Raw genomic sequence first — 26,614 nt, forward strand, 5'->3', positions numbered from 1 at the left:
TTAGGGAGATCACGGAACTGTGGGTGTCCAGAGAAGGGAGGTCTTCACTGCTCCGGGGGAAAGAAGGAAGGGGTCATGCTGGGTGTTGAAGGATGAGTAGGAGTTCACCAGGGTATTTCAGGAGACGGGAACAGCCCATGGAAGGCACAAGTGTGGAATCTTTGGTGAGTTCTTGAAACTGCTCAGTGTTTCCGGGTGCCCCCTGAGGGGTTCAGACCTGGGGTCACCAGTATCTCTCAGGATCTGCTCTGCATTTGGACATCGTCACCACAGCTAGGAGGGAACTCCTGGGCAGGGCCAGAGCCGTGTCCTCTATCTTCTTTGTCCCCATCTGCCCTGGCAGCCAGAGCCACAGTGTGGGGTTTCCTCCTCCACCCCACACCCCTCTCCCTACACTCCAGGAGGCCCCCTCGGCATCTACCACCCCCTCAGCTTCAACCTGTGCGTGTGTGTGGTTCTCACCCCACCAGGGCGGTGCAAGTTTTGGGCCATGGGACCCTCTGGGACCTCAAGACAACAACCCATGTGACTTCTGGGGGCCCTCCACACAGGGGGGAGGCCCCACTGTATGGGGAACCCCAGGCCAGGCCAGAGGTGGCTGTTTGGGGAGGAGGCCCAGGTGCAGGAAAGAGCACAGGCTTCAGGGACTGATGGCCCTGGACACGTCACCTCTGCTGTCCAACAGTGGGGGTCAGGCCACCTTGGGGGGGGAGCTGCGCCTATTGGCTCCACTTGAGTAGTCATGGCATGCCGGGCCCCCCCCCGGCAGCAGCTCTGCACGCGCCAACGTCTCCCATGAAGCGGTTTTCTCCCACGACGACTGCAGGTCTGATATTTCGGTTTCCTGCAGGTGACGATCAAGGTGAGCATTCGACCCTGGCAGAGCGGGTGGGAGGGGGACCCCACGCATCCTTTTCATTCCTGCCCTATATTTAGCTTTTTTGTTCTAAAACTGCAAATGGCAAACTCCCCATCACCTTGGGGAGCAGCAGCGTCGGGCCCGGGGCTCCTCGGAAGAAAGGGGCGGAGGGAGGAAGAGGTCACAATGGAGCGTGCACGCTCAGTCCTCGGCGGGTAACCCGAAAAGGGCAGGGGGCGGAGCCTGCCGGCACCCGCGACGCCCATGGGGCCTGGGAAGTCAAGACCACGGAGGGCTGGTTCCGACCCTCAGGCCGAGCGTGGGGAGCTCAGGGCTGGTTGTGAGGGCAGAGACCCGGCTGGCGTCGGCCCCGAGTGCGGCAAAGGGGGTGTTCCAGTTTGCTAATGCTGCTGTTATGCAAGATACCAGAAATGGATCGGCTTTTATAAAGGGGGTTTATTTGGTTACAAAGTTACAGTCCTAAGGCCGTAAAAGTGTCCAAGCTAAGAAATCAACAACAGGGCACCTTCACTGAAGAGTGAACAGTGGCTAATGGTGTCTGGAACCCTCTGTTGTCTGGGAAGACACGTGGCTGGTGTCTTCTTCCTTTGCTCCCAGGTTGTGTTTCAAAATGGTGTTCTCCAAAATGTCAGTGTCAGTTTTCAACAGCCATCTTCAACATGGCTGCAGCGCTGAGCTCCTTCTGTCTGAGCTCTTAGAGGGCTCAAGTAAACTAATCAAGGCCCACGCTGAATGGGCAGGGCCACACCGCCATGGAAATAATCAGAGGTCCCTCCCTAGCCAGAGGTGTCACGCACAGTTGGGTGGGTCACATCTCCATGGAAACACTCAAAAGGTTCCAACCTGATCAACACTAATACACAAGATTGCACCAAAGAACATGGCATTTTGGGGGACATAACCCATCCAAACCAGCACAGAGGGTAACAAGCCACAACACGCCCTTCTGCACCACCTCCCTGGCCATCTAAACAGGCCACTTTACAGATGAGGAACCTGAGGCCCAGAAGCCACGCGCCGGCAAAGCCCCTCCACATCCCAGAGAGTCAAAGGGCAGCCAAGGTGAGCGCTCAGCGTGAAGGATGAGACCAGCCTGGGGGGGGGGGGGCTGTCGGACGTGCCACGGCCTGAAGGAAGAGGGGTCGTCACGGGCACTCACATGACACGATCGTGACATCGGCACATCGAGAGGGGAAGCAGTCTGCACCCGGTGCCACATAATCCAGATCAGACTCTGGATTAGGAAGCGGCCATCAGGATCCAGGTCCGGACGCGCCCTGGGAAGGCTGGGCCACCCCAGCTCAGGCCTCACGACCGTTTCATTCACAAGCACGTGCCAAGGGCCTGTCCTGGCCAGGTCTGGGGAGACCCTCCCAAAGGTACTTGTAGGGGGTCCCAGTTCTTTTGGGGGAACACGTCTTCTTCCCCTGCAGCTCCATGGTGGCAGCTACAGACCACAGCCCCCGTCATGCCTGGCCATGGACCCTCTGTGTGGGGCGGGCGTGGGACACAATCCAGCCTGAGTCCTTCTGGAGACGGGTCAGTGGGAACCATGGAAGGAGGAGCCCTCGCTGGCAGATCCTGCTGCGGAGAGCACCAGGGACAGCGGGGGCAGCAGGGAGGGTCCTGCCACCCGAGGGCGAGGGGTGGGAACGGAGCCAGACCCGGCCCCCTGGACTACACGGCTCAGCTCCTGCGCTCGAGCGACACTGCAGGAATCCTCTCGGCTGCCCCTGCACCCAGGCACCGCCCAGAGCTGCAGGGACCTGAACCCCGTTATTCCCCTGCAATTGGTACCCTCAGTTCTTGTCTCACAGGCAGGGAAACTGAGGCACAGGAGGCTAAGCAGCTCACCTGAAGTGATAGGCGATGAAAGGGAGGCAGGGTTTAAGTTCTGACCCAGACCCTGTATCCTGTCGCCAGACCCCACCCGCAGTTATTCACGGGGCACCCATTGGGCCAGGGGCCTGGGTGCAGTAGGGGGCAGGGATGCTGCCCGCGGGGAGCTTCTGTCCCACTGTAGGAGGGACTCGGATCCGGGGGAAGGAGGCGCTGGGCACTGCCATCTTAGATCAAAGGCTGGGGAGGACCCCGGGGGGGAGCAGCGGGTGCAAAGGCCCCGAGGCCGTGCAGCGGGAGCCAGGAGGTGGGCACGGCCAGGGAAGCTTCCGTGGGAAAGCCGGGGGTGGCGGCAGGAGTGGCCCCATGAGGATCCCCCCCTGGGCTGCTCTGCTGGTGGCCCCACCTTGTGTGAGCCTCCACCGCAGGCAGGGCCAGGCGACTGGGACGGATGATCTTTATTTTCAACAAATCAGGCCATCCTGAGAGTACAACTGAGGGTGCTGCCTCCCTGAGCAGGGCAGAGGGCCCGAGGGGCACCCGCTGTCAGCCTCTGCACCGGGGACGGCAGGGTGAGGAGGAAGGGCAGCTAAGTCCACCACAGGCCTCAGCACCGCCGTCCCCTCTGCCAGAGTGGCCTTCCTGTGGGCCCCAGAGAGCCCCCTTGGGCAGAAGTTGAGAGTTACGCTGAAACAAGCATCCTTGCCCGCCAGCCATGGCCAGGATGCCCCCACCTGAGACTAGAGCACTGGCTGTGGCCAGCCCCACCCAGACCTGGCCTCCTGGACCGTCGCTGTCCACCTGCAGGCTGGGTGCTCAGAGATGGGGAAACTGAGGCTTGGAGAGCAGAGGTGACTGCCCAAGGCCTGGGCTGGAGTCTGATTCTGGGAGCAGCAAAGCTGGGCCCCCACCTGCCCTGTGGCCTCGCTCTGCCCCGGCCCATTTCCTACTGACTCCCCTGCCAGGGACGCCCGCCACACCACTTCGATGTCTGCCTCCTCCAGGGAGACCCCCAAGGCTGCAGGGACGGCCCCTCCCCCAGGTGTGGCACCTGTGGACCCCACCCTCGCTGTCCATGGGTCCTCGGGCTCCTGGGGTGGTCCCTCAATTGCTGGTTCTCATAGGATCTAGTGCTCACTGGCCTGCCTGGGTCCCTGGGGAGTCGGGTCTCCCCCCCAGCCAGCTCCTTGAGACTCCTCTACCTGGGCAGACATGTACAGGTGAGCCGGGACCCGGGGCTTGGGCAGACAAGGGACCCAGCTGCCACGCTGCCGGGAGAGACCCCGGAGCCCTCCAAGGCTGGCGGGGTCTGTGTGCTCCAGACAGAGTTCCTGGAGGCAGATCCAGAGCCCCCCACCACTTCTGGGAGCACCCTCAGGACCAGGCAGGTTGGGGATGCCCACCTCACGCTCCCACAGCCCTGGCAGGCCTGGGAGGGCACATGAGGAAGCCAGCAGTACATGTATTTGCTGCTGAAATAACGTATGAAATAGTAAAAACACTAACATTTATTGGGCATTGCTGGCAATCTGCTGGGTGCACTATTAGTCCTTGGGGCCCTGATTCTTATCCCCATTTTACAGATGAGGAGACTGAGGCTCAGGGAGTGGTGGCGGCAGGTTCTGCCTGGTATGAGCCCAAAGCCCCCTGACTACCCCTCAGGGCCTCCTGGCCACCCCCAGCCCCCGAGGAGAAGGGGACCCCCGGGTGCCGCAGTGCAGGATGCTCAGTGCCAGATCTTAGCGTCCCCCTCCCAGGAGCAGGTGGCGAGGACGGAGGGCAGCACGGGGTGGAAGGTGGCGCCGACGCAGGCCTGCGTGTGCCCCGACAGCGTGCAGGCCCGCCTGGCGGTGCGGAAGCTGTACTGCAGGGTCTGGCCGTCCGCGCTGCCCGTCACCAGGAGGTCGCCGTCCGGGGAGCACTCGCAGCCCACCGAGTAGCCCTCCACCTGCAGGGGCGGCACGGGGCGGGGTGAGCGGGCCCCACCCGGAGGCAGCCCTGGGAGACGCCAGCTGTCACGCCCACTCGAGGCTGAGGCTGGGGGTAAGGGGCAGGGCTGGCCTCACAGCCAGTGTCCCCGAGATCGCCCAGTCCCTGCTCCCTCTGCCCCAGGGTGGCAGGCCTGGGGGGAAAGGGACAGGGGTAGAGCCAGTGCTTCTACCCCCGTCCTGTCCTCCACCCCGCCCACCCCGTACCCTGATCATGCGAGTTGAGTAATCAGGAAACCCTTTTCCTGCCCAGCAGCTGGGCCTGGGGCTGGACGCTGTGACACGGGGGCAGGAGCAGGGGTACCTTGTGCCCTTCGTAGCGCCGCCGTCTGCTCATGCGGTAGGGCCACACGGCGGAGAACAGAGCCAGGTAGTTGCCGTTGGTCTGCGCCAGGAACACGGGCTCCCGCGGGTGCAAGGCGAGGCTGGGGCAGGTGTACCGCTCCTGAGAGGCAGGGGGCCGCGTGAGGGCCGATGGGGCTCCCCACCGAGACCTCTGCCAGCACGGGCACTCCGCCTGGTGCTCTGCTCACAGAGCCGGGCCGGGCCTCCCCCAGACCAGGCTTGGGGATCAGTATGTGGGGCCTATGGCCACCGTAACAAATGACCACAAACTCAGTCCCTTAACCCAGCACAGTCATCATCCACTTCTGGGGGTCAGAAGCCCACATTAGGTCTCGCTGGACCAAACTCAAGGTGTGGGCAGGGCTGGTTCCTTCCAGAGGCTCGAGGGGAGAGTCTTCTCCTTGCCTTCTCCAGCTTTTAGAGCTGCCCATACTTGTGGCTCATGGCCTTCCTGCTGGGCTGGACAGTTGGCTCCATCCCCAAAATGCAGCCATGCCCTTGCCCCTGGCCTTGTGAACGTCCCCTCAGCTGGTCTCTGCAGATGCGATTAAGTTGAAGATCTTGAGACGGGAGATATTCCGGGTTACCCAGGTGGACCACAAGTGCAACCACCTGGATCCTCCTCAGAGGGAGGCAGAGGGAGATGGGACCCACAGAGGAGAGGACGAGGCGAAGATGGCACAGAGAGAGACCTGAAGAGGCCCTGAGGAAGGTCTAGAGACAAGTGGGCTCAGGGGTCACTGGAGTCTCCAAGGACAGGTGAAAGCAGGAGAGGGAAAGAGGTGTGGGTGTAAACTTGATCATAATCTAAAATTCATGGTGGGAGATCACAGAGACAAGCCATGGCTTATTGAAATCTCAAAGGAAGATGACGGTGATGATGGTGATGGTGGTGATGGTGGTGGTGATGGTGGTGGTGATAGTGGTAGTGATGGTGGTGATAATGATGGTGATGGTGGTGATGGTGGTGGTGGTGATAGTGGTAGTGATGGTGGTGGTGGTGATGGTGAGGGTGAGGGTGGCGCTGATGGTGATGGTGGTGGTGATGGTGGTGGTGATAGTGGTAGTGATGGTGGTGATAATGATGGTGATGGTGGTGATGGTGGTGGTGGTGATAGTGGTAGTGATGGTGGTGATAATGATGGTGATGGTGGTGATGGTGATGGTGGTGATAGTGGTAGTGATGGTGGTGGTGGTGATGGTGAGGGTGAGGGTGGCACTGATGGTGGTGGTGGTGGTGGTGGTGGTGATGATGGTGATGGTGACAGTGATGGTGGTTAAAGGATTTATTGAGTGTTCACTGTGCCTGGCACTGTGCTGAAATAAGCATTAATTCTCAAGACCCTATGAGGTGAATAATATCATTCTCCTTACGGAAAATGAGAATCAAAGAGGCAAAGTGATGGGCGTAAAGCCCCCAGCCTGCCAATAGTGGGGAATCCCAGACTTTAATGCAAATGGTCTAAATTTGGGCCTCTGCTCTGAACCTCTGACCCCAGTACCTACCAAAGCTGCTGAGCACAGAGTCAGGCAGCCCTTCTGCCTTGGCTGGCTGGGGAGGGCGGGGGCCTCTCGGGAAATGGGCTGAGGTGTGAGGTCACCTTCCCTGTGGGCTGCCCCCACACCTTTACCCTTTGGAGGTGCTGTGCTGGGAGAGAGGGGTACCCACTGCAGGGGGGCTGCAGCAGGCTCTCTGTAGAGCGGGCCTGGATCTGCACTCGTCTAACCCATTCCAGAGCTGCCGGGCAGCCCGCACACCTGCAGGGATTCTGCAAGCCGAGCAATCTCCCCAGGAAGCACCCAGGTGCCCAGGGAGACCAGCGCTACGGGGAGGCATCCTGGGGGCTGACATGCAAAGGCCCAAGGGGCTTTCTTACGTGGAAAATCTGGTTGGAGATCTTGGCGGAACTCCGGAAATCCCAGGCAATGATGGTGCGGTCGGCGGAGTCCCGGCTCGACGCATCTGTGCTGCTCAAAAACTCGGAGGCTTCCTGGAGGAAGAGGATGTCCAGGGTCTGCTGGATGGTCGCCTTGTAGCCTCTCACCACCTGCAAGAGCGGGCCCGGTCACAAGGGCACGCCCAGGCACCCAGGCGGGCACCCACCGGGAGGGCCCGGGCAGGGCTGAGCACCCAGAGGCGGGTTTAGTGAAGGCTGAGCCAGGCACTGCACACCCAGGCTGAGCACCTCCAAACCACGGAGCTGGGGGTCCGCCCAGGGAGGCCTAGGGGACGCCGTGCCACACCCAGGCCCTGCTTCCCCGTCAGGCAAATGACTCTCCCTCCTCGGGGCCTGCTTGGTGACATGCCTCAGGCCCAGCCCGTCCTCCGCCCAGGCCCCTGCCCCTCTGCTGGCACGTGGGCCCAAGGAGGTACGATCACCTCCCCAGCCACAATGTCCTCTTAGAGGGCAGCAGGGGCCTCACCCAAGGGGACCTGGTGTACATTAACGACACCCATAAGTGCCGGGGTCTCACTCTGTGAGAGGGTCTTGCTTCTGAAGACGTCAGATAATTCAGAACTCACAAGGTCCCAGACTCTTGTCCCCAATGGAACAAATGTAAGGCAAGGACAAGGGTTACCAGAACCATCAAACCAGAACCAGTTGTGTAGTTTAGCTTTAAAGACTCTTTTTATTTCGTCATCATCGCCAATATTTCACAGCCTCCTGTCTCATAAACTGACATTATTAAGTATCAAGCGGTTGTTTGGCTTTCTTCAGAGCATTTTATCACATTCAACTTGCAATCTAAAGTAACCGGTTTGGGGGCAGGGAGTTTTGGCACCAGGACTAACAAATGCCTTCACTTAACGAACCCAAGGGTGACACTCGTTAAACTGCAAGATGGATGTCTCAGGCCAGGGCACCCACCCGCCCTGCGGACCAGCGGCTCGGACGTGGCCCAGTCCCTTGGCCCCTGCCGTGAACCGAGTCAAGCCTGACAAGTTAAAAACCCAAAAGTAGAGTCCCCATCTTTCAAACCTTGCACATCAAACGAGACATATTTCAGATCACTCTCTTGCCAACGTGTCTGAGTCAGATGGGCCTTAAATGCAGCTCTCCAGAAATTCCTTTAAGATGGGGTGTGTGAGACCCCTTCGCCAGCTGAGCCATAGAGGTTTGTTCAAAGCCACCTGACTCCTCAGCCGAGTCAAGCTCCACCCTGGCTACTTCTCAGGGCCCACGTCCCCGTCCCTGCTGGCCGATTCCTGCCTCCATAAGAGGGACATTCTACCTCCTCAAAAGCGGCAGCTAGGATGAGTCAAGGCAGCCCAGAGGCAGCAAAGAGAAGCCAGCCCTGGCAGAGGCCCCTGGGAACGAGGCAAGGAGCAGCCCACGCCGTGGCCCATGGCTGGGGGCTGCCTCTGTTTCTCCCCATTCCTTCCTTCCCCGCTCCCCTCCCTCCCTCCTTCCTTCCTGCTTCCAGCTTCCACCTCCTGCGGGAGCCCCATCCAGAGATCGGGACAGCGGTGAGCTATGTGGGTGGGTGTAGGGCTCTGTGTCCCGGGCCCTGGGGAGCTGTACAGCATCACAGTCCCTGACATCTGCTTGGCACACTAGACGGCCCGTACAGAGCCACCCAAGGTGTGCTTGGAACTGCCCTGGCAGGGAGGCGGGCGCGGAGGGGAGGGGTCCCCATCCTTACAGCTCCTAATCCACCCACCCTCCCACTCCCAAGGCCCCCCCCCCCCCCGCCTCACCTCATTAAGCCACCCTCCCACCAGCCACCCAGGGCTCTCTGTTTGCCTAAGTCACGTCAGGCCTGAACATCGTCCCCCCCTTATCCTGAAGCCTCTCCGTCACCTCGGTTCAGATGAGGAGCCGGACACCGAAGGCCAGGGCAGAGGGGCATGTCTGGCCCAGGGGTGTCCTGGCCATGGCCTGTGTGCTGAGGTGCTTCTCCTCCTGGTGGTGGGGGCACCGGGAAGCCCACCAGCCCATGGAGGGTGGCCGGCCGTGGTTCCCACGGGCACTGGGCAGGACACTATGATCCCAGCAGGGTGAAGGCAGGGGCCCTCCCTGCCACGTGCTGAGGCCGTGGTGTGTCAGCCACCAGCTGGGGACCGCATAAATCACCCTACCATATGGGGTCAGAACGAGAGCCCCAGGAGGCAGCTTCTTGCAGAGGGAGCAAAAGGCTCCGAGAGGAAACACCTGCTGGGTGGGGACACAGCCCCCAACAGCAGCCGGCCCTGCCGGGACTCCACCTGCTTCCCAAGACAAACTTTTTGAGGAGAAAAAAACATTGTTCTGTGCATTTCCTGACAATGGATAGAAATGGCCCAATTCATTAGGGCATCATAAAAGCGAATGGACAGAAATGAGCTGTGTTACGGGCGATCCCTGGCAATGACGCGCCGTAAGGGGAAGGCTGGCCTTTAAGTGATGGCCACAGAGCGTGATCCACCTGCGTTCACAACTGCTCAGGCCCAGGAAGGAGCAGCGGAGCCGTTTGTGCGTCTAGCTGGGGGTTTACGGCAACCTTAATTATACTGACGGCTGGTGCCACCAGGTCTAACGGGTTGCACCCGGCAGTGAGTCTCACTCAGAAGCTTCTGGCAACCCAGGGCCTCTGCTGAGTAAGCGGAGACCTGGCCAAAGTGAGGGAAACGTGATCATGACACATTAGGGGCGATGAAAATCACCCGATGTCACCAAAATCCACCAGCTGCCTGGTCCAATGGGCAAAGGCAGAGCTGCCCCTGCCTCGGGCTCCTGCCACTTCCCAGGGGAGTGGGGCAGGGGATATGGGCCAGGGGGTCCTGGCCAAGGCCCGGCTCAGCTGGTGACTCCCTGCATGGCGTGGGAGCCTGTGTGGTGTGGGACCGTCCCTCTCCCTCTGGGCCTGGGTTTGAGTCTTGACCACGACAGGCCTGGGCAACACTGTGCTGCTGGGCTCAGGAAGATGAAGGCCTGGGGGAGGGACGGCCACCCTCCCCCATCCCTACCAGCCCCACCCTCAGCCACCTGCCTTGGCCGCTGCCCGGCCCACGGGAACGCGGGCTTTGGGAACAGATGTCCTGTCGCCCACATTTCTGGGTCACCTTGGCCAGCACTGGTCTGCACACTATGAGCACAGTAAGGTTTGCTGAATTAATGGCTGCATGAACGAAGGGGTGGATAAAGGAATGGACACATGAACAAAAGGACGGCAACAAGGAAAAGTAGCAACCAAGGGTCTCTGGCTCCCAGAAACATCCTGACCTTTGGGGCTGAGGCAAGACACACTGAACTACTGTCACTGGCCCCCCAGGACTCCCACGGGGTGGGGGTAACGACCTTTTCCTACAGGTGCCTCCTGTGGCTCTGAGCGAGCCGGGCCCTGCCCTGGCTCTGGCACCTGGAGCAAATGAAACCTCAACCCCCAAAGGAGCTCCTGGGAGAGCAGAGGGCCTCTGAGCTAACACCACACCATCGTGAGACCTCCAGTCCCAGGCACAGCTGGCAGGGGTCTCCCCAGCTCCTGGAGGCCTGGCGGTGAGGGGCACAGCAGGAGGACCAAGAGCTGAGGCAGAGCCTGGAATCAGAGCCTGGGGCCCGTTACTGGCTGGTGACTTTGGGCAGGTGAGCTGTCCCTCGGTGCTTCTCCCTCTGCCTGGGTAAAGCCGGGCAACAACAGGAGCTGCCTCCCGGCGTAAGCACCACTGGGATGGGTAAGGGCCAGCTCCTATGGTTTACACGCCCACAAGCTAAAAGCAGCCAGTACAAAGGGAAGTGTACATCAGAAGTGCCCAGTTGACAAATTCAAAAAGGATCAGAAACTTAAGTTAAAAAAAGGAAAGAAAAGAAACATGTAAATATGAGAAGAAAATATGACTGAATTTCTCCATAACCTGCAAGTGGGCAAAACTGTCCCAACTACGACCCCAAAGCCAGAAACAATAAGAGAAAAGACAGGTAAATTGGACTTCATGAAAATAACAATAACAAAAAAAGTACTTCTGCATGGCAGAAAATACCATACGTTTAAAGTAAAAAGACAATAAACTGGGAGAGATATTTGCAATTTATATTAGGGGCAAAACTTCACCATCCCTGTTATATAGGGGTAGTAAAATAAAAATAGATGACAAAGACCAATAGCTCTACAGAAAAATGGACGAGAGAAACGAACGGAGAGTTCATAAAAAAGAAATGTAAACAGTGCTTCAATCTTGCTTATAACAAGAGAAATGCAAATTAAAATTACTGTGAGATGCCATTTCTTACCCATCTGATTCTCAAAATCCCAAAGTTTGACAATGCCCTCTGTCAGGCAGCCGTGGGCAAACTCTCTACACGGTGCTGATAGAAATGCAAAATTTTACAACCAATGAGGGGAGGATGTGGGTAACATCCAGCAAAATAACATGCATTTTTACCCAGCAATCTGTGTGATCCAGCAATCAACCCACTTCTAGTAATTTATCCCAAAGTCATACAGGCAAAATTCCAAAAATATATAAACATAAGGCCACTGAAAACAGCACTGTTTGTAAAAATATTCACTGGAGATAACCCAAGTGTACATCAATTAGGGACAAGTTGAATAAACTTTAGTAAATTCACACTTGGGAATACTAAACAATTGTGGGAAAGAGTGAGGAATACTTCCCTATCCCGCTATGGGTGATTTCCAGGACACCTTGTTAAGTGAAAAAAGCAAGGTGGGGGGGAAGGTAAGTATGCTAGGAAATTTTAGATAAGTAGAAGAGAGGTAATATGACTATATCTGTGTGTTCTTACTTATATTTTAAAATAGATAAGCCGGTGGTGGGGGTGGGGTGGGGATGGGGCAGGGACGGGAACAGGGACAGAAAAAGATTGCCTGTAGAGTAAAGGAAGAAACAGAACGGTGCAGACCAGGTTAGGGTTAGAAGTTTGATTATTTCTCTAAATGGATCTTGCTCTACACATTGACTCTAGAACAGGCATTACAAATGTTTTCTGGAAAATACAAGACAGTAAATAATTTAGGCTTTGTAGGCCACACATGGTCACTGTTGCATACTCCGTGTGTGTATTTGCGTATCTGTGTGTGTGTGTGTTTTACAACTATTTAAAAATTTAAAATCCATTCTTAGCTCAAGGGTCATACACAAACAGGCTGCAGGATGATTTGGGCCCACAGGCTGTAGTTTGCCAATCCCTTCTCTACTTCTATGTAAATATCTTATAAAATAATGACTGGAAAATCCCCAAATTTGGCATAAAACATAAATTTACAAATATACAAGAAGCTCAACAAATCCCCAACAATGCCAACAACAAAAACAACTCATAGGCACAGCGCAAACTACTAAAACACAACTATAAAAGAAACTTTTGAAAGCAGCCAAAAAGAAAAAAAAGAAAAGAATAAAGAAAAAAGTGGCACATTACATACAGTGGAGGAATGCTACAATTAGCAGATGACTTCTCATCAGAAATCGTGGTGGCCAGCAGACCACGGGATGATATATATCGCGGCAGGTTGGATTTTCCAATATGGCCACAGCAATATTTCTGGTACCACATGTATTTCCAGAAACCTGCCACTCTTCATCGAGAGATGGATTCTATTTCCCATCCCCTGACAGTCAGCAGGTCTCTGCGACTGCCTTGTTGAGCTTGTGTGAGGCTAAGTCGTGAAGGGTGATGGGTGACACGGCTTCTGCTTGGCCTTTTCTCTCTTTCTCACCACTGGAAGGAGCAAGCTCAGGGGCATGGAGAAGCCACATGTGAGTGTCCTGACAACCCAGCTAAGGCCCAAGGACACACAACATCATGCACCAGGGCAGGACTTGAGAGACCCAAGAGGCCCAACCAATGGTGCACAGATCAGAGGTGAGCTGCCCTGGCCAACCCCTGCCCAATTTGCAGATCTGAGAGCAAAAACAGCTGTTGTCATTGTTTTAAGCCACAACATTTTGGAGCATCTGTTACACAGCCATAGGAAATAGGACATATTCAAGGAGTTGGAATTTTATATCCAATAAAACTATCCTTCAATAATGAAGTTACAGATTTTACTTCTGGCCAAGCTGGAAGGGACCAGATCTACCCCCTGATCTGAACAACTGAAAAACTATCAGGCATCGGACATCAAACCAAGCAGGACAGTGGTCCCTAAGAGGGGAGGATCGAATGAGCTGAGCTCTGCAGGTGCCTGTCGCTGCCTGGGAAGAGCTGTCAGAGCACAGCGTGGGGGAGAACCAGGAGGAGGCTGGCAGTCGTCCTGAGTTGAGGAAATGAAGGTGGGGTCCAGAAGGGCCCAGGTGGCTTTCTGGGTGGATGGAGTACTGGAAAGGAGAACGCTGCAGAGAGTCAGACATGGAGAGCTTCACACGGTTCCCTTTGAATCTTCAACCGACCACCTCTTCAGTTGGAGAAAACTAAGAAAGCTGGATGTTCTGGTTTGATAAAACTGCCATTACACTAAATACCAGAAATGGATTGGCTTTTATAAAGGGGATTTATTAGGTCACAAATTTACAGTTCTAAGGCCATAAAGTGTCCAAACTAAGGCATCAACACAAGCATGCCTTCACTGAAGAAGGGCCGATGGCATCCAGAACACTCCTGTCAGCTGGGAAGGTGCCTGGCTGGCGTCTGCTGGTCCTTTCCTTCCAGGTAGCGTTTCAAAATGGCTTTCTCCAAAATGTCTCTGGTTATTTGGGCAGATAATGAAAAGTATTTATAAAGCCCCCTTGAGGGACTGGGGGAAAATGTGGAAACACTAAACTTCCCCACCTGGGGAATTCCTGATATTCTCGCAAGCACTGGGGACTGCCATTGTGGTAGGCCAAGTCCTCGATCTTGGGGCTTGGTCTTATGAAACTTGTTACTGCAAAGGAGAGACTAAGCCTACTTATAATTGTGCCTAAGAGTCTCTTCCAGAGAACCTCTTTGTTGCTCAGATGTGGCCTCTCTCTCTAAGCTCACTCAGCAAGTAAACTCACTGCCCTCCCCCTTACGTGGGACATGACTCCCAGGGGGTAAATCTCCCCAGCAATGTGGGACATGACTTGCAGGGATGAGCTTGGCCCCAGCATCATGGGATTGAGAAAGCCTTCGTGACCAAAAGGGGGAAGAGAAATGAAATGAAATAAAGTTTCAGCGAACTTCAAATTCCATGTGAGACCAAGGGAAGAGATGTTTAGTTGGTGCAAGATCTATGTTTCCTAAACAATTTAACTTGCACCGTTCATTCCAATGCCATAATTACATGGAAATTTTAGTAGGAAGTGAGACCTGGTAGGCTTGCACAGGTTAGTGTGAAATAGTGACATATCCCAAAGTAATTTGGACAGAGAATAAAAATACATATGCAGGGCCCCCCTGAGGAGCTGGGGAGAAACGCAGGGCTGTTGGACTTCCTCACCTGCATTGTTGCTGATGTTCTCACAAACATTGAGGACTGGTGGTTTGATGTGCCGAGCCCTCTATCTCGGGACTTGCCCTTATGAAACTCGTCACTGCAAAGGAGAGGCTAAACCTGCTTATAACTGTGCCTAAGAGTCTCCCCGAGTACCTCTTTGTTGCTCAGATGTGGCCTCTCTCTCTAGCTAAACGAACTTGGCGGGTGAACTCGCTGCCCTCCCCCTACGTGGGATCTGACTCCCAAGGGTGTAAATCTTCCTGGCAACATGAGATATGACTCCCGGGGATGAATCTGGACTCAATATCATGGGATACAGAACATCTTGACCAAAAGGGGGATGCAAAATGAAACAATTTAATAGTTTCAGTGGCTGAGAAATTCCAAATGGATTCGAGAGGTCACTCTGGTGGACATTCTTATGCACTATATAGATAACACTTTTTAGGTTTTAATGTATTGGAATAGCTAGAAGTAAATACCTGAAACTACCAAACTCCAGCCCAGTAGCCCTGACTCTTGAAGATGATTGTATAGCAATGTAGATTACAAGAGGTGACAGTGTGACTGTGAAAGCCTTGTGGATCACACTCCCTTTAACTACCATATGGATGGATGAGTAGAAAAATGGGGATAAAAAACTAAATGAAAAATAGGGTGGGGGGTGTTTTGGGTGTTCTTCACTTTTATTTTTTATTCTTATTTTCACTTTTTCTGGTACAAGGAAAATGTTAAAAAATGGATTGATGAAAGCACAACTGTATCATGGTACTGTGAACAACTGATTGTACACTTTGGGTGACTGTATGGTATGTGAATATATCTCAATAAAATTGAATAAAAAATAAAGTTTCAGTGGCTGAGAAATTTCAAATAGAGTCGAGAGGTCATTCTGGAGGCTATTCTTATGCTTTATATAGATATCCCTTTTTAGTTTTTAGTGTACTGCAATAGCTGGAAGGAAATACCTGAAACTGAACTGCAGCCCAGTAGCCTTGATTCTTGAAGACAATCATATAACTATACAGCTTACACTGTGTGACCGTGTGATTTTTAAAACTTTGTGGCTCCCACTCCCTTTATCCAGTATATAGACAGATGAGTAGAAAAATGAGGAAAAAAGTAGGTGAACAATAGGGACTGATGGGGGTATGGGATGTTTTGGGTGTTCTTCTTTACTTTAATTTTTATTCTTATTCTTTATTGGTGGTGGTGATTAGGATGTTCAAAAGTTGACTGTGGTGACGAACGCACAACTATACAAAGGTACTGTGGACAGATGATTGTACACTGTGGATGACTGTATGGTTTGTGAATGTCTCTCAATAAAATTGAATTAAAAGAAACATAAAAAAAAAAAAAAAGAAAATGCAAAAAACCTAAACTAGCCAAAACAACTTTGAAAAAGAAGAACAAAGTTGGAAGATTTCCACCATCTGATTCAACATTCCTTATAAAATTACAATGAAAACAGAGGGGTACTGGCATAAAGACAGACAAAGAGATCAGTGAAACAGAAGAGAGTGTACAGAAACAGATCTACACATTTTTGGTCAACTGATTTTCCACAAAGGCAGAGGGTACAAAGGCAGAGAGAGCGTTGTCAACAAATGTTGTAGGAAAATTGAATACCAGTATGCAAAAGACAAACCTCCTTCCATACCTTCACCATATATAAAAAATAACAATAGATGGACCATGGATTTATACATGGAGCCCAAAACTATACACCTTCTAGAAATAAACAGAAGCAAATCTTTGTGGTCTTGAGTTAGGCAAAGTTGACTTACATATGACTCCAAAAGTGGGATCCATGTAAGAAAAAAATAATAAATTGGACTTCATCAAAATCAAAAACAGCAGCTCTTCAAAACACAGTTATGTGGATGAAAATACATCCCAGAGACTGGGAAGAGGTATTTGCAAATCACTTATGTGATAAAGGTCTCATATCCAAAATACACAAAGAACTCTCAAAACTCAGTAATAAGAAAACAAACAATCCAATTTTAAAAATGGGCAAAAGATGCGAACAGACACTTCATCAAAAATATATATATACAGATGGCAAATAAGCTCATAAAAAAGATGCTCAACATTATTAGTCATTAGAGAAATGTAAATTAAAACCACAGCGAGATACTACCACACACATTTTAGAAAGGCTAAAATTAAAAAGATTGACCATATCGAATGTTGGCAAAGATGTGGAACAACTGGGACTCTTCATACAGTGTTGACGGGAATGTGAAATGTTACTACCACCTTGGAAAGCTGGCAGTTTCTTTAGAAGTTAAACATACACCAACATATGACCCAGACTTTTTATTCCTAGGTATCTACCCAAAGAAATGAAAGCATATGTCCACACAAAGGCTTATACATTAATGTTCATAGTAGCTTTATTTGTAATAAACAAAAACTGTAAACAACCCAATAAATCAGCGTCCAAAGGGGGAATAAACAGGCTGTGGTCTAGCCTTACAACGGAATGAACACCACTTAGCAATACAAAGGCACGACTGCTGCTGACACCCAACAACATGGATGGATCTCCAAATAATTCTGCCAAGTGAAAAAAGAGTACATACCATCTGACACCATTACATAAAAATTCTAGAAAATGGGAACTAATCTAATCTGAGAGAAAACAGATCAGTGGTTACCTGGAGACAGGTGTGAGTCAGAGAGGTGGGCGTATGGGATTACAGTGGGGCACGGCAGGTTTTGAAGGTGATGGATATATTGCTTATTTGAATTGTGGTGGTGGTTTCAAGGATGCATATGCATGTCAAAATGTATCAACCTGTTTACTTTAAATATGTACAGTTTGTTGTATGTCAAGTATGCCTCAATAAAACTGTGGGAAAAAAAAAGCAGAATACAGGGGGAAATGAAGGCAAAATAAAGACATTTTTGGATAAACTGAAAGAATTCCCCACCAGCAGACCTGTACAACAAGAGATGCCAAAGGAAGTTCTTCACACTGAAGGGTAACGACACTACTTTGGTGCTCAGATCAGTAAGAAGGAATGAAGACCCTACAGCCATTTAAAAGACAATAAAATAATAACAAGAACAATTTTATGGCAACAAATTTGACAACTTAGTCGGAATGGACACATTCTTTGAAAGAAAAAAGTTACAAAATCAGACTCAAGAAGAAACAGAAAACCCAAGTAGCTCCATCTATACTTAATTTTTTTTCCAGTAATCAGAAACTATCCTATAAAGAAAACTTGGAGTCTACGTGTCCTCACTGGTAAATTGTAGCAAATATTTAAGTAAGAAATAACAACAATCTTATACAAACATTCAGAAAATACATGAGGAGAGAACATTTCTCAACTCATTGAGGCCAATATTACTCTCACATCAAAACAAGAAAAGACAATATAAGAAAAAAAGTACAAGCTAATAATCCTCACAAATCAAGATACAGAGTCATTAACAAGTTATTAGCAACTTGAATCAAACCATATATAAAAAGGATAATACATCATAACCAACGTAGGCTTTGTCTTGGAAATGCAAGGTGGGTTTAACATTAAAAAAAATCAGTATCATTCACCATATCAACAGAATATAGGAAAAAAATATACAGATGCAGTGAAATCATTTGACAAAATTCAACACTAGTATGTGATAAAAACGCTGAGAAAGCTAAAAATAGAAGGCAATTACTTTAAACTGATTCAAGTCGTCTATCATCCTAGTTAATGGAAAAAGACTCAGTGCTTTCCCCATAACATCAGGAACAAGATAAGGAAGTCCCCTCTTTCACCACTCCTAGTCAACATTGTACTGGAGGTTCTAGCTGTTCAATACAACAAGAAAAAGAAATAAAAGAGCTACACATTAGAAAGAAAGGTAAAATTGTCATTATTGGCAGGCAACTTGATCATGTGCATAGAAAATCCTAAGCAATCTATGAAAAAGCTACCAGAACTAAGAAATGAATTTAGCAAGGTCACAGGATACAAGGTCAATATAAAAACTAAAAGATTTTTCATATGAAAGTAAAAAAAAAAAAAATGACAAAATGAAATAAAAACATAAAACTCCACTTATAATATAATATCCCAAAACACAGTATGTGCAACATATGAACACTGAAAACCATAAAACACTGCTGAGAGAAACTAAAGAAGACCTAAATAAACAGAGATAAATTTTGCTCATGGACCAGAAGACTCAGTATTGTTAAGGTGTCGATTCTCCCCCAATTTATCTATAGAACACAAAGAACCTAAAAAGGCAGAACAATTTTGAAAAAGAAAATTAAAGTAGGAGTGTCTACAGCATCCAATTTCAAGATTTACTATAAAGCTAAAGCAACCAAGAGAGTGTTGTACTGGCAAAAGGTTAGCCATATCGCCCACTGGAACAGAAAGAGACCCACCCTTACCCGTGAACTGATTTTCAACCAACACTCCAAAACAATCTAACAGGGAGAGGAAAGTCTTTTCAACAAAAGATACTGAAACAACTGGATATCCAAATAGCAAAAAATACATCAATCCTTACTGCACACCATACACAAAAATTAACTCAAAGTGGATCATAGGATCTAAATATACATGTGAAAACTATGAAACTTCTAGAGTCAAACAAAAAAACTCTTTGCAACCTTAGGGTAGGCAAAGATTTCTCAGGTAGACCACAAAAAGTGTGACCCATAAAATAAAAAAATCAATAAATTGAACTTGATCTCCATTTCAAGTGTTTGCTCTTCAAAAGACACTATTAAGAAAACTAAAAGGTAAGCCACAGAAATTGAGAAAATAATTCCAGAAGAACTCTTAGACTCATTAATAATACAGAAAACATTTAAATAGGCGAAAGTCCTGAGCACACCCTTCACAAAAGAAGATCTTCAAATGGTCAGTAAGCCTATAAGAAGATGTTCAACATTATTAGTCATCAGGGAAATGCAAATGAAAGCCACAATCAGATGCCACTACACACCCATAAGAATGGCAAAAAGAAAAAGACTGACAATGCCAAGTGCTGGTGAGGATGAGGAGCTACTGGAACTCATACACTGCTGATGGGAATGTAAAATGGCACAATCATCTTGGAAACAGTTTGGCAATTTCTTAAAAATTTAAACATACATGTATCACCCCCACACACACCTCCAAGTCCACTCCCAGTTATTTATCCAAGAGAAACAAAATTATATATCCACACAAAGACTTCTTCATTAGAATGTTCATAGCAACTTCATTTATAATAGCCGAAAACTGGAGACAGCCCAAAGTGTGCATCAGCAGGTAAACGGATAAACAAGCTGTGGTGTCTACAGAAAGCAGGAAAAACAGGAAATACAGATACACACGTATGACACGGAAGAACCTCAAGGACATGCAGTTGCAGGATGAACGAAGCCAGACAGGAAAGAGCACCTACTGTGTAATCATAGAAAAGCCTAGAAAAGGCAAACTGCTACTTAGTGACAGAGAAGACCAGGGGACGCCCAGGGGCTCGGGTGGAGGAGGGGACTTACTGCAAAGAGGCAGGAGGGAGCTTTGGGGTGACAAAAACATCCCGCTGCATCTGGATTGTGACGGGGGTTCCACGGATATATACATCTGTCAAAACTAATTGAATTGCAGCAATAAATGGGTGTGGCTTAATTGTACATAAGTTATACATCGGTAAAGTTGACTTTAAAAAAAAGCACTCAGGAGCCTACTTGAAGAGTCTCACTCACCAAATACAGGGCAATTTGTGCATCAAAATAACAGCCACAGGTGATGGAAACATACCAAATATATTCAAAATCCATGAATTCAAAATGATGCCAAAATCAAAGCAAAAATAAATAACTAATTGGTCATCTTTGGAGAACGCTAGGGAAGCAACTCATTATTCTGAAAACCTGTAAATAGAGGAAAAGAATAAAGGCTTTCCAGACCTCAGGGTAACTAAGCTTAAAGCGAAGTCTCATTTACAGAAATAACCCCATTATTTTGCAACCCCTAATGAATTCCTGGATCCAGGCAATGATCATTAGTAACTGCAAAGGCCGTAAGGTGAAAAGCCCACGGGGACTTTCTAGGATGGAGCAGGCTAGCAGCACCTGACCCCCATCAATTACAACACCACCGCAAGGGGTTCTGCCAGGTAGAGAGCGCCTCCTGATGGAGGAGTACACACCACCACCTACGGAATGTTCTCACCAACACACCCAGACCCGAATCAGATCAAATATCCCCGAAAATAATTTTAAAAACAAACAAAAACTGGTACCTTATCAAGCCTCTAGCTCATTACTCAAAAAATGGTCCAGGGACCAACAACTTCAGTGTCCCCTGGGAGCTGTTAGAAACGGTCCCTCTCCGGGCCTGCCGCACCCCCATGGAACCAGAGTCTGCATTCCAACAAGCAGCCCAGGCGGCCCGTGTGCCTGCAGGAGAAGCACAGCTCGAAGCGTTACTAACCAGTTCATACGACTCACTGGGGACAAAGGAACGTGCTAAAGGACACCAGGGGGATGCTATCAGCAAAGCTCAGGGAAAACAACCAATTTATCCTCCAAAGAAGGGGAGAAACCTATAGAGCAAACAAGACTTAAGAGACTTATCAACCAAACGTTGGGTTCCTGATTTGAACAAAGCAACTGTTTAAAACAAATTATGAGCAGTAGGGAAAAATGTGAGCACTGACGGGACACTTGATAATATTAAGAAATTAATGCTAAATTGTTAAAAGGGATAATGACATTATAATAATTTTTAAAGTCCTTATGTCTTAAAGAAACAAACGCACCTAAAAATGAAATTATATGATGTCTGGGATTTGCTTCAAAATAATCCAGACATGGGGGTGGGGAGGAGACTGGGATTTCAGATAAAACAAGCTTGGCCACACGTTTCTAGTTGTTGAAACGTTGGCTGCATGGAAGTTCATTGAATAGGCTCTCTACTTCTGTTCATGTTTAAATTATTCAACACTAAAAAGTTTCTTTAAAGTGATTTGTAGGGGAGAATAAGCTCCACAAATGCTCATTCTCATTGTCAGCAGAGCCTGAAACGATTAGCAGAGTGGGAACCAGCTGAAACCAAGCAGTAGGGACAGAAGAGACATAAAAAAGTGGAGTTATGCCACATCTATCTTCCCGTTTTGTCCAGAACCCAGCCCCACCCTGCTGACGGGCCTCCAAGGTTTGCAGAGGCTGGACCGGGTGGGAGCACCGGACCAAGGCTGGGGGCACGTCCTTGTTGCATAAGTGAGACTCAGGGGCTTGGCAATTTCCCTACCCAGGTGCCAGCAGTTTCTATAGAAACCACCAGAGAAATGACATTTCTGCAAGCACGAAGCATCTCCACTGGCCTCCTCAGCTTTATTCACACTTATCCATTAGCATCCAATTTCAGCCTATCAAAGCGGCCCGCACGGCTCACTTTTAAAATAGGTACAGCTCATTATAAAGCACCTGCTCTCCAAGGTTTCCAAGGAAACAGAGGCCCCAAGACGCCCCTCTCTAAGTTCATTAGCATTTAACGCTCCTTAATGAGACTTCAAGATGGCGCCTTAACCATACGCGAGGGAGGCCACCTTGACCCTTTGCCTGGTGGGCCCAGGCTCCAGGGAACGTGCCCTGGCTTCCCTAAGGGCAGCGTCGGGAGCAGGCCGGCAGCTGCGCCCCGCCTCTAAAGCCTCCCTTAGGGTACTCAGCTGGGGCCACAACCTACAGACGGGTGGAGTGGGGGCCCTGAGGGGCCAGTTCTGATGGCAGGCTGAACTTGTCCCCCCCCATACACACACACGCGCGCGCGCGCGCGCGCGCGCGCGCGCACACACACACACACACACACACACACACACACACACACACACACACACACACACACACACACACACACACACACACCACCCCACCCCACCCCACCCCACCCCACCCCACCGCACAAACCCCTCACCATCCCCTACAGGCCGTGCCTGTTCACGTCTCTGTGCCTCTGCACCTACCATTCCTGATGCCCCACCCCAACAGGCTGCCTAGAATACTCCTATGCATCCTTTAAAACCCTCTGCCTACCAAACCTCCCAAACACACCGAGCAGAATCCTCCGCTCCTTCCTCTGTGAGCCTTCTGCCAGCCCCCCACGGCTCCACCAGCGCGGCACTCTGTCCACTGCTGCCTTCTCCTCCCCTCAGCAGGGAGTGCAGGGCTTCAGGCAGGGCCGAGCCTCATTTCCCTCACCTGGTGGCCACTTGCCACTCGGCAGGTATTTGAGGCACATCTGAGAGACAGCTTGATGAAAAGATCTAAACTAAGCAGTTCCAGGATGCTGGTGGGGAGCGAGTTGTCTCGGGGCTTCCGGAGCCTCTGAACCTGGTAGGGGGAACTCACCCCTCAAAGCGTGAGGACACCAGCTGCCCCAGGGCAAAAGCTTTCCCGGCTGGAGTGCGGCTTTCTGCTTCGTACGGGCTAATAGTGATTGTGGTGTTCCGCCCCCTCCTGACAGATGGGGAAACTGAGGCCCAGGGAACGGGGATGCCTCGGGCCAAACCACACAAGCAGAAGAGCAGGGAATGGGGGTGCCCACGGTGTGAGAAACTCACAAAGGGCCACCGGGGCCTTTTCCCTGGGGCAGGGTGGGGAGAGGGGAGTGAAGTCTTCCCCCAGAGGGGGCCGGCACCATCTGTCCGGAGGAGGGCGAGGGTCAGCACAGTCGCACCTCCTGGGGAGTGGTCTGGGGGTCGTGGCTGCTCCGTGCCAAGCAGAACATGGCCCCATGTCTTCCTAGATGTGAGACCTACGGCGCAGCCTGAAGAGAGGTAGCTAAGGGAGCGTCTCCCTCCAGGCGCCCCCGGGGAGCCAGGAGTCGCCCTCCCCACCCCCACCGCCCCCTCCGTGGTCCCAGGTTGCGGCTCCTCCGTCTGCAGAGACCCACTAGCCAGGTCCCCACGCGGGCACCGCAGCAGCCCGGGCAGCTCCTGGAGAGCCTCCGGCCGTGGCTGTCCTCTTGGCATCCGTCCAGGGACCATCTCCGGTTCTTCCCTCCACGTTCTGAGCCTCTGCACCTGTTTGGCAGTCATTTATTCATTTCTCCCCCTTAAAAATTAATCACAGCCACAGAAGACTGTGTATCTGAGCTTCTGATCAGCCTGAGGTGACCCGAGCTATCACACTGGGTTAAAACATTCGCAGCCAAAAGCAGACACTTGACATTTCGGTCAGACCCGCTGCCTGGCTGGGGGGATCCACCATCTCTGCTTGGCTTTCAGCGAAGCTGAGAACAGCTCCCGACTCGCTGAGGGCAAGACCCCTCGGGACCATCACCGAGAAAGCCGGGGCGGCCAGCATCCTCGGCTCAACACCTACTGGGTGCTTTGCATGTGACCTCCTTTAACCCTCACGACCACCGTGGGAAACCAGGGTGCCCACACGCACCGTACAGATGAGGAAACTGAGGCTCTGCCCAGGCTCACCCAGCCAGGTGGGTGCAGAGCCAGGTCACGCCAGGGGGCTGCCCGGAGTCTGAGCCTGACCCTTCCGGGCTGTTAGCTGCACCAGCCGCCCGGTGCGAGCCGGGGAGCAGCTGCTCAATTAGTGCTTGCGGACTGAAATGAAGCTGGATATCCTCACAGAGGGACCATCGTGTCAGAGGCTGTGAAATTTAAAATTACAGCTACAGAGCACAAGGGAAAGGAAGAAAGGCAGAAGCAGACAACTGCACGTGTCTCCATGTTGCTCACCCCTCTGGACGCAGAACTGGTTTCCTCATCTCACAGCGGAGCCAAGAATCAAGTCAGGTCCTAGCGATGCAGCCGCCCCCAAGACCAGCCCCCCAAGGGCACAGGGCTCCATGGGGACCAACAAGGGCCACTTCCTAGGGCCTGGCCTTGGGCTGGACCCCAGGACCTCCCTGGCCCGGCTCCCTCCAGCTGACCAGCCCCTCCCCATGCCCAAAGCTAGGGCAGACCCCACCCCCCGCAGGCCCCTGGAAGAAGGGGGCAGGAGCGGAAGAGGAGGGACGCAGGGCAGGGCCCCCAGCCAGGCCCACCCAGCAGCATGCGGAGAGGACAGAGGGAGGGCCCCACCCACAGGCCTCTGCCGGGGACACATACCCGCACACACACCCAGGGAAATGGCTCACCCACCTGGCCGTGCGCCCCCTCCTCCTTGCTGAACAGAGAGGATGCCAGGGGTGAGGGGGGAGCAGGAGTCCACAGTGATCCTCTGGGAGGGGCCCAGCAGGCCACAGCTCACTTGGCACCCATCCCAGCTCCACAGCGCTCCGGGACAGTGCCAGGGAGAGGACACGAGCACATGGAGCCGGGGCCGGGCCCCAAGCCAGGCCAGTCACGCCTGCCCTTCGCTCTAGCTCCTGGCTGGTGGTTTTGAGACGAACACACGTGACGGGGGACAGGGCATCACTCCACAAACTGCAGACCCTTCGGCGTGATCACCGGTGGGAAAAACCCCAACGGCCCGTTTAGGGAAGACGGAGGAGAGAGCCGCCAGCCGACAGAGCTGCGCAGGAGACCTGTGCCCGGGGGAGCTCCTCCCTGGGAGAAGCAGGAACTTTTCCTGAGAAGCCTCTCTGGACCCCGCCCTCGGAAGGCCCCCTCCTCCAGTGGGGAACCCCATTTCCTAAGGCCCGTATCCTACTGCGAGCTTAAGGCCCTCTGCTGGTGTCCCAGCACACCTCTGCCCCCACTGACTGTAGGTTTCCAGGCTTTACATCCTGCCTGCAAACACTGGATTCTATATGCAGCAGGCGCTCAATAACTGCTGGCTGCCCGATGAGTACTAAGGTGCTTGGCTGGGCAGCTTCAGGAACAGAGAGACGGTAACACAGCACCCGGGGACTGCCCCGGCCCGGGAAGGAGACAGCCTCTTCCCACCTGACTCCCTCCGCCACCCCCCGCTGGACCGGCTCCTTTCCCGGGATGGGGTGAGCCTTCTTCACCCTCCCCCATGCTACCAGCAAACTAGCAGACCCCGTTCCTCGGGGTGAGTCGGTGACGTCTTCTGGAAAGGAAATGGACAGTGGCATCCAGAACCTCAAACCCAAGCATGCCCCCAAGTGCCCCCTGAGCTCTCCCACATCTAGGAACACAGTCACACAGGCCTTCCCCTTGTGTGGTGATAAAGGAAATGCCAGAAATATTAAAAATACCCAACAACAGAGGTCTGGTTAAATGCACTATAGTATATTGGGCAATTATTAAAAATTATATCATCCAAAACCTTTTTAACAAAAATGAGAAATGCTAATGATAGAATATTAAGTTGGGGGAAAATTATATTAAAATGTAAATACATATGAACAAAGCTCTTGAAGGAGGGGCACCAACTGCCAACAGGGTTTATTACTGGGTTGAAATTTCACAGGCTCTTTTCCTCTTTGCATTTTTCTATTTTCCCTGAGTAACCTACAAAGAGCATGTATTATTTTATAATCAGAATGAATGTGTAGAGAACAAAGCTCCCCACCTCCCCGCCGTTCTGCAGCAGCGCTCCACCCGCCTCTCCAGGTCTGCGACTTCCCTTTACACCTCCACCCCACATGCTGCCTGCACCCCGAGTGCACAGAGGGGACCCCAACAAGGCTCTCCCACGTGGCTTGGGGCTGCTGGGCAGCCCCTGTCCTGCCCTCTCACAGCCCTGGATCAGCTCCCAGGACAGGCTTCTGGCTGCTCCCTTGCAAAGTCCTCTGCCTCCGTCTCCTTTGGGGAAAAATTTACAGATATTTCAAATAAGAATAACACCTTATGAATAAAGGTGTTACTTTAAAAGCATTACTTGAACAGTCAAGGAGTACTGAAAGGTACAAAGCAGAACAGCAAAGCCTGCCACCTCCTCTGCCATCCCCATCCCGACGCGGGTAGGAGGCAATGGCTGTGGGGAGCAGCCGGGGCCCCTCCTCTCAGTGGTCAGCGCTGCGGCTGGGGAGGGAGGCAGGGCAGGGGTGAGCAGAGCTGTCCTCCTTGGGGAAGGAGGCTGTGGGCAGCGCAAGGCCGGGGCAGGGCTCTGGGCTGAGGGGCTCGTGTTCAGGTTTGCGTCCCCACATGGTGACACTTGCTGTGGTGTGCGAGACAAAGGAGGTGGGCAGTGAGCAGAACTGATGTCCCCCGGGAGTGAGAGGATGAGGGGCAGGCCTGAGGTGAGGCTGGGGGTGGCCAGGGCAGGTAACAGACGGAAGGGGTGGGGACCAAGGGGCACCCTGGTTCATGCCAGAGAAAGATGCCCCTTCAGGGGTGA

The 26,614-nt window shown here is 51.8% G+C and overlaps 1 protein-coding gene across 9 annotated transcripts in view; it reads right to left on the reverse strand.

Annotated features, from left to right (window-relative positions):
* Nucleotides 1-1,526: 1,526 nt before the first annotated feature.
* The window catches only part of WDR25 (WD repeat domain 25), a 131,029-nt gene continuing 105,941 nt past the window's right edge, over nt 1,527-26,614 (reverse strand). For all 9 annotated transcript variants that reach the window (XM_037831870.1, XM_037831873.1, XM_037831872.1 and 6 more), the window contains 3 exons: nt 6,930-7,100; nt 5,012-5,152; nt 1,527-4,667 (listed from right to left, as the gene is read on the reverse strand). In XM_037831870.1, coding sequence (XP_037687798.1) covers nt 4,446-4,667; nt 5,012-5,152; nt 6,930-7,100 — 534 coding nt within the window. In that variant the 3' untranslated portion in view covers nt 1,527-4,445. The remainder of the gene's footprint in view (nt 4,668-5,011; nt 5,153-6,929; nt 7,101-26,614) is intronic.

This window comes from Choloepus didactylus, chromosome 4, assembly GCF_015220235.1.
Source record: "Choloepus didactylus isolate mChoDid1 chromosome 4, mChoDid1.pri, whole genome shotgun sequence".
In the NCBI taxonomy this organism is placed as follows: Eukaryota; Metazoa; Chordata; class Mammalia; order Pilosa; family Megalonychidae; genus Choloepus; species Choloepus didactylus.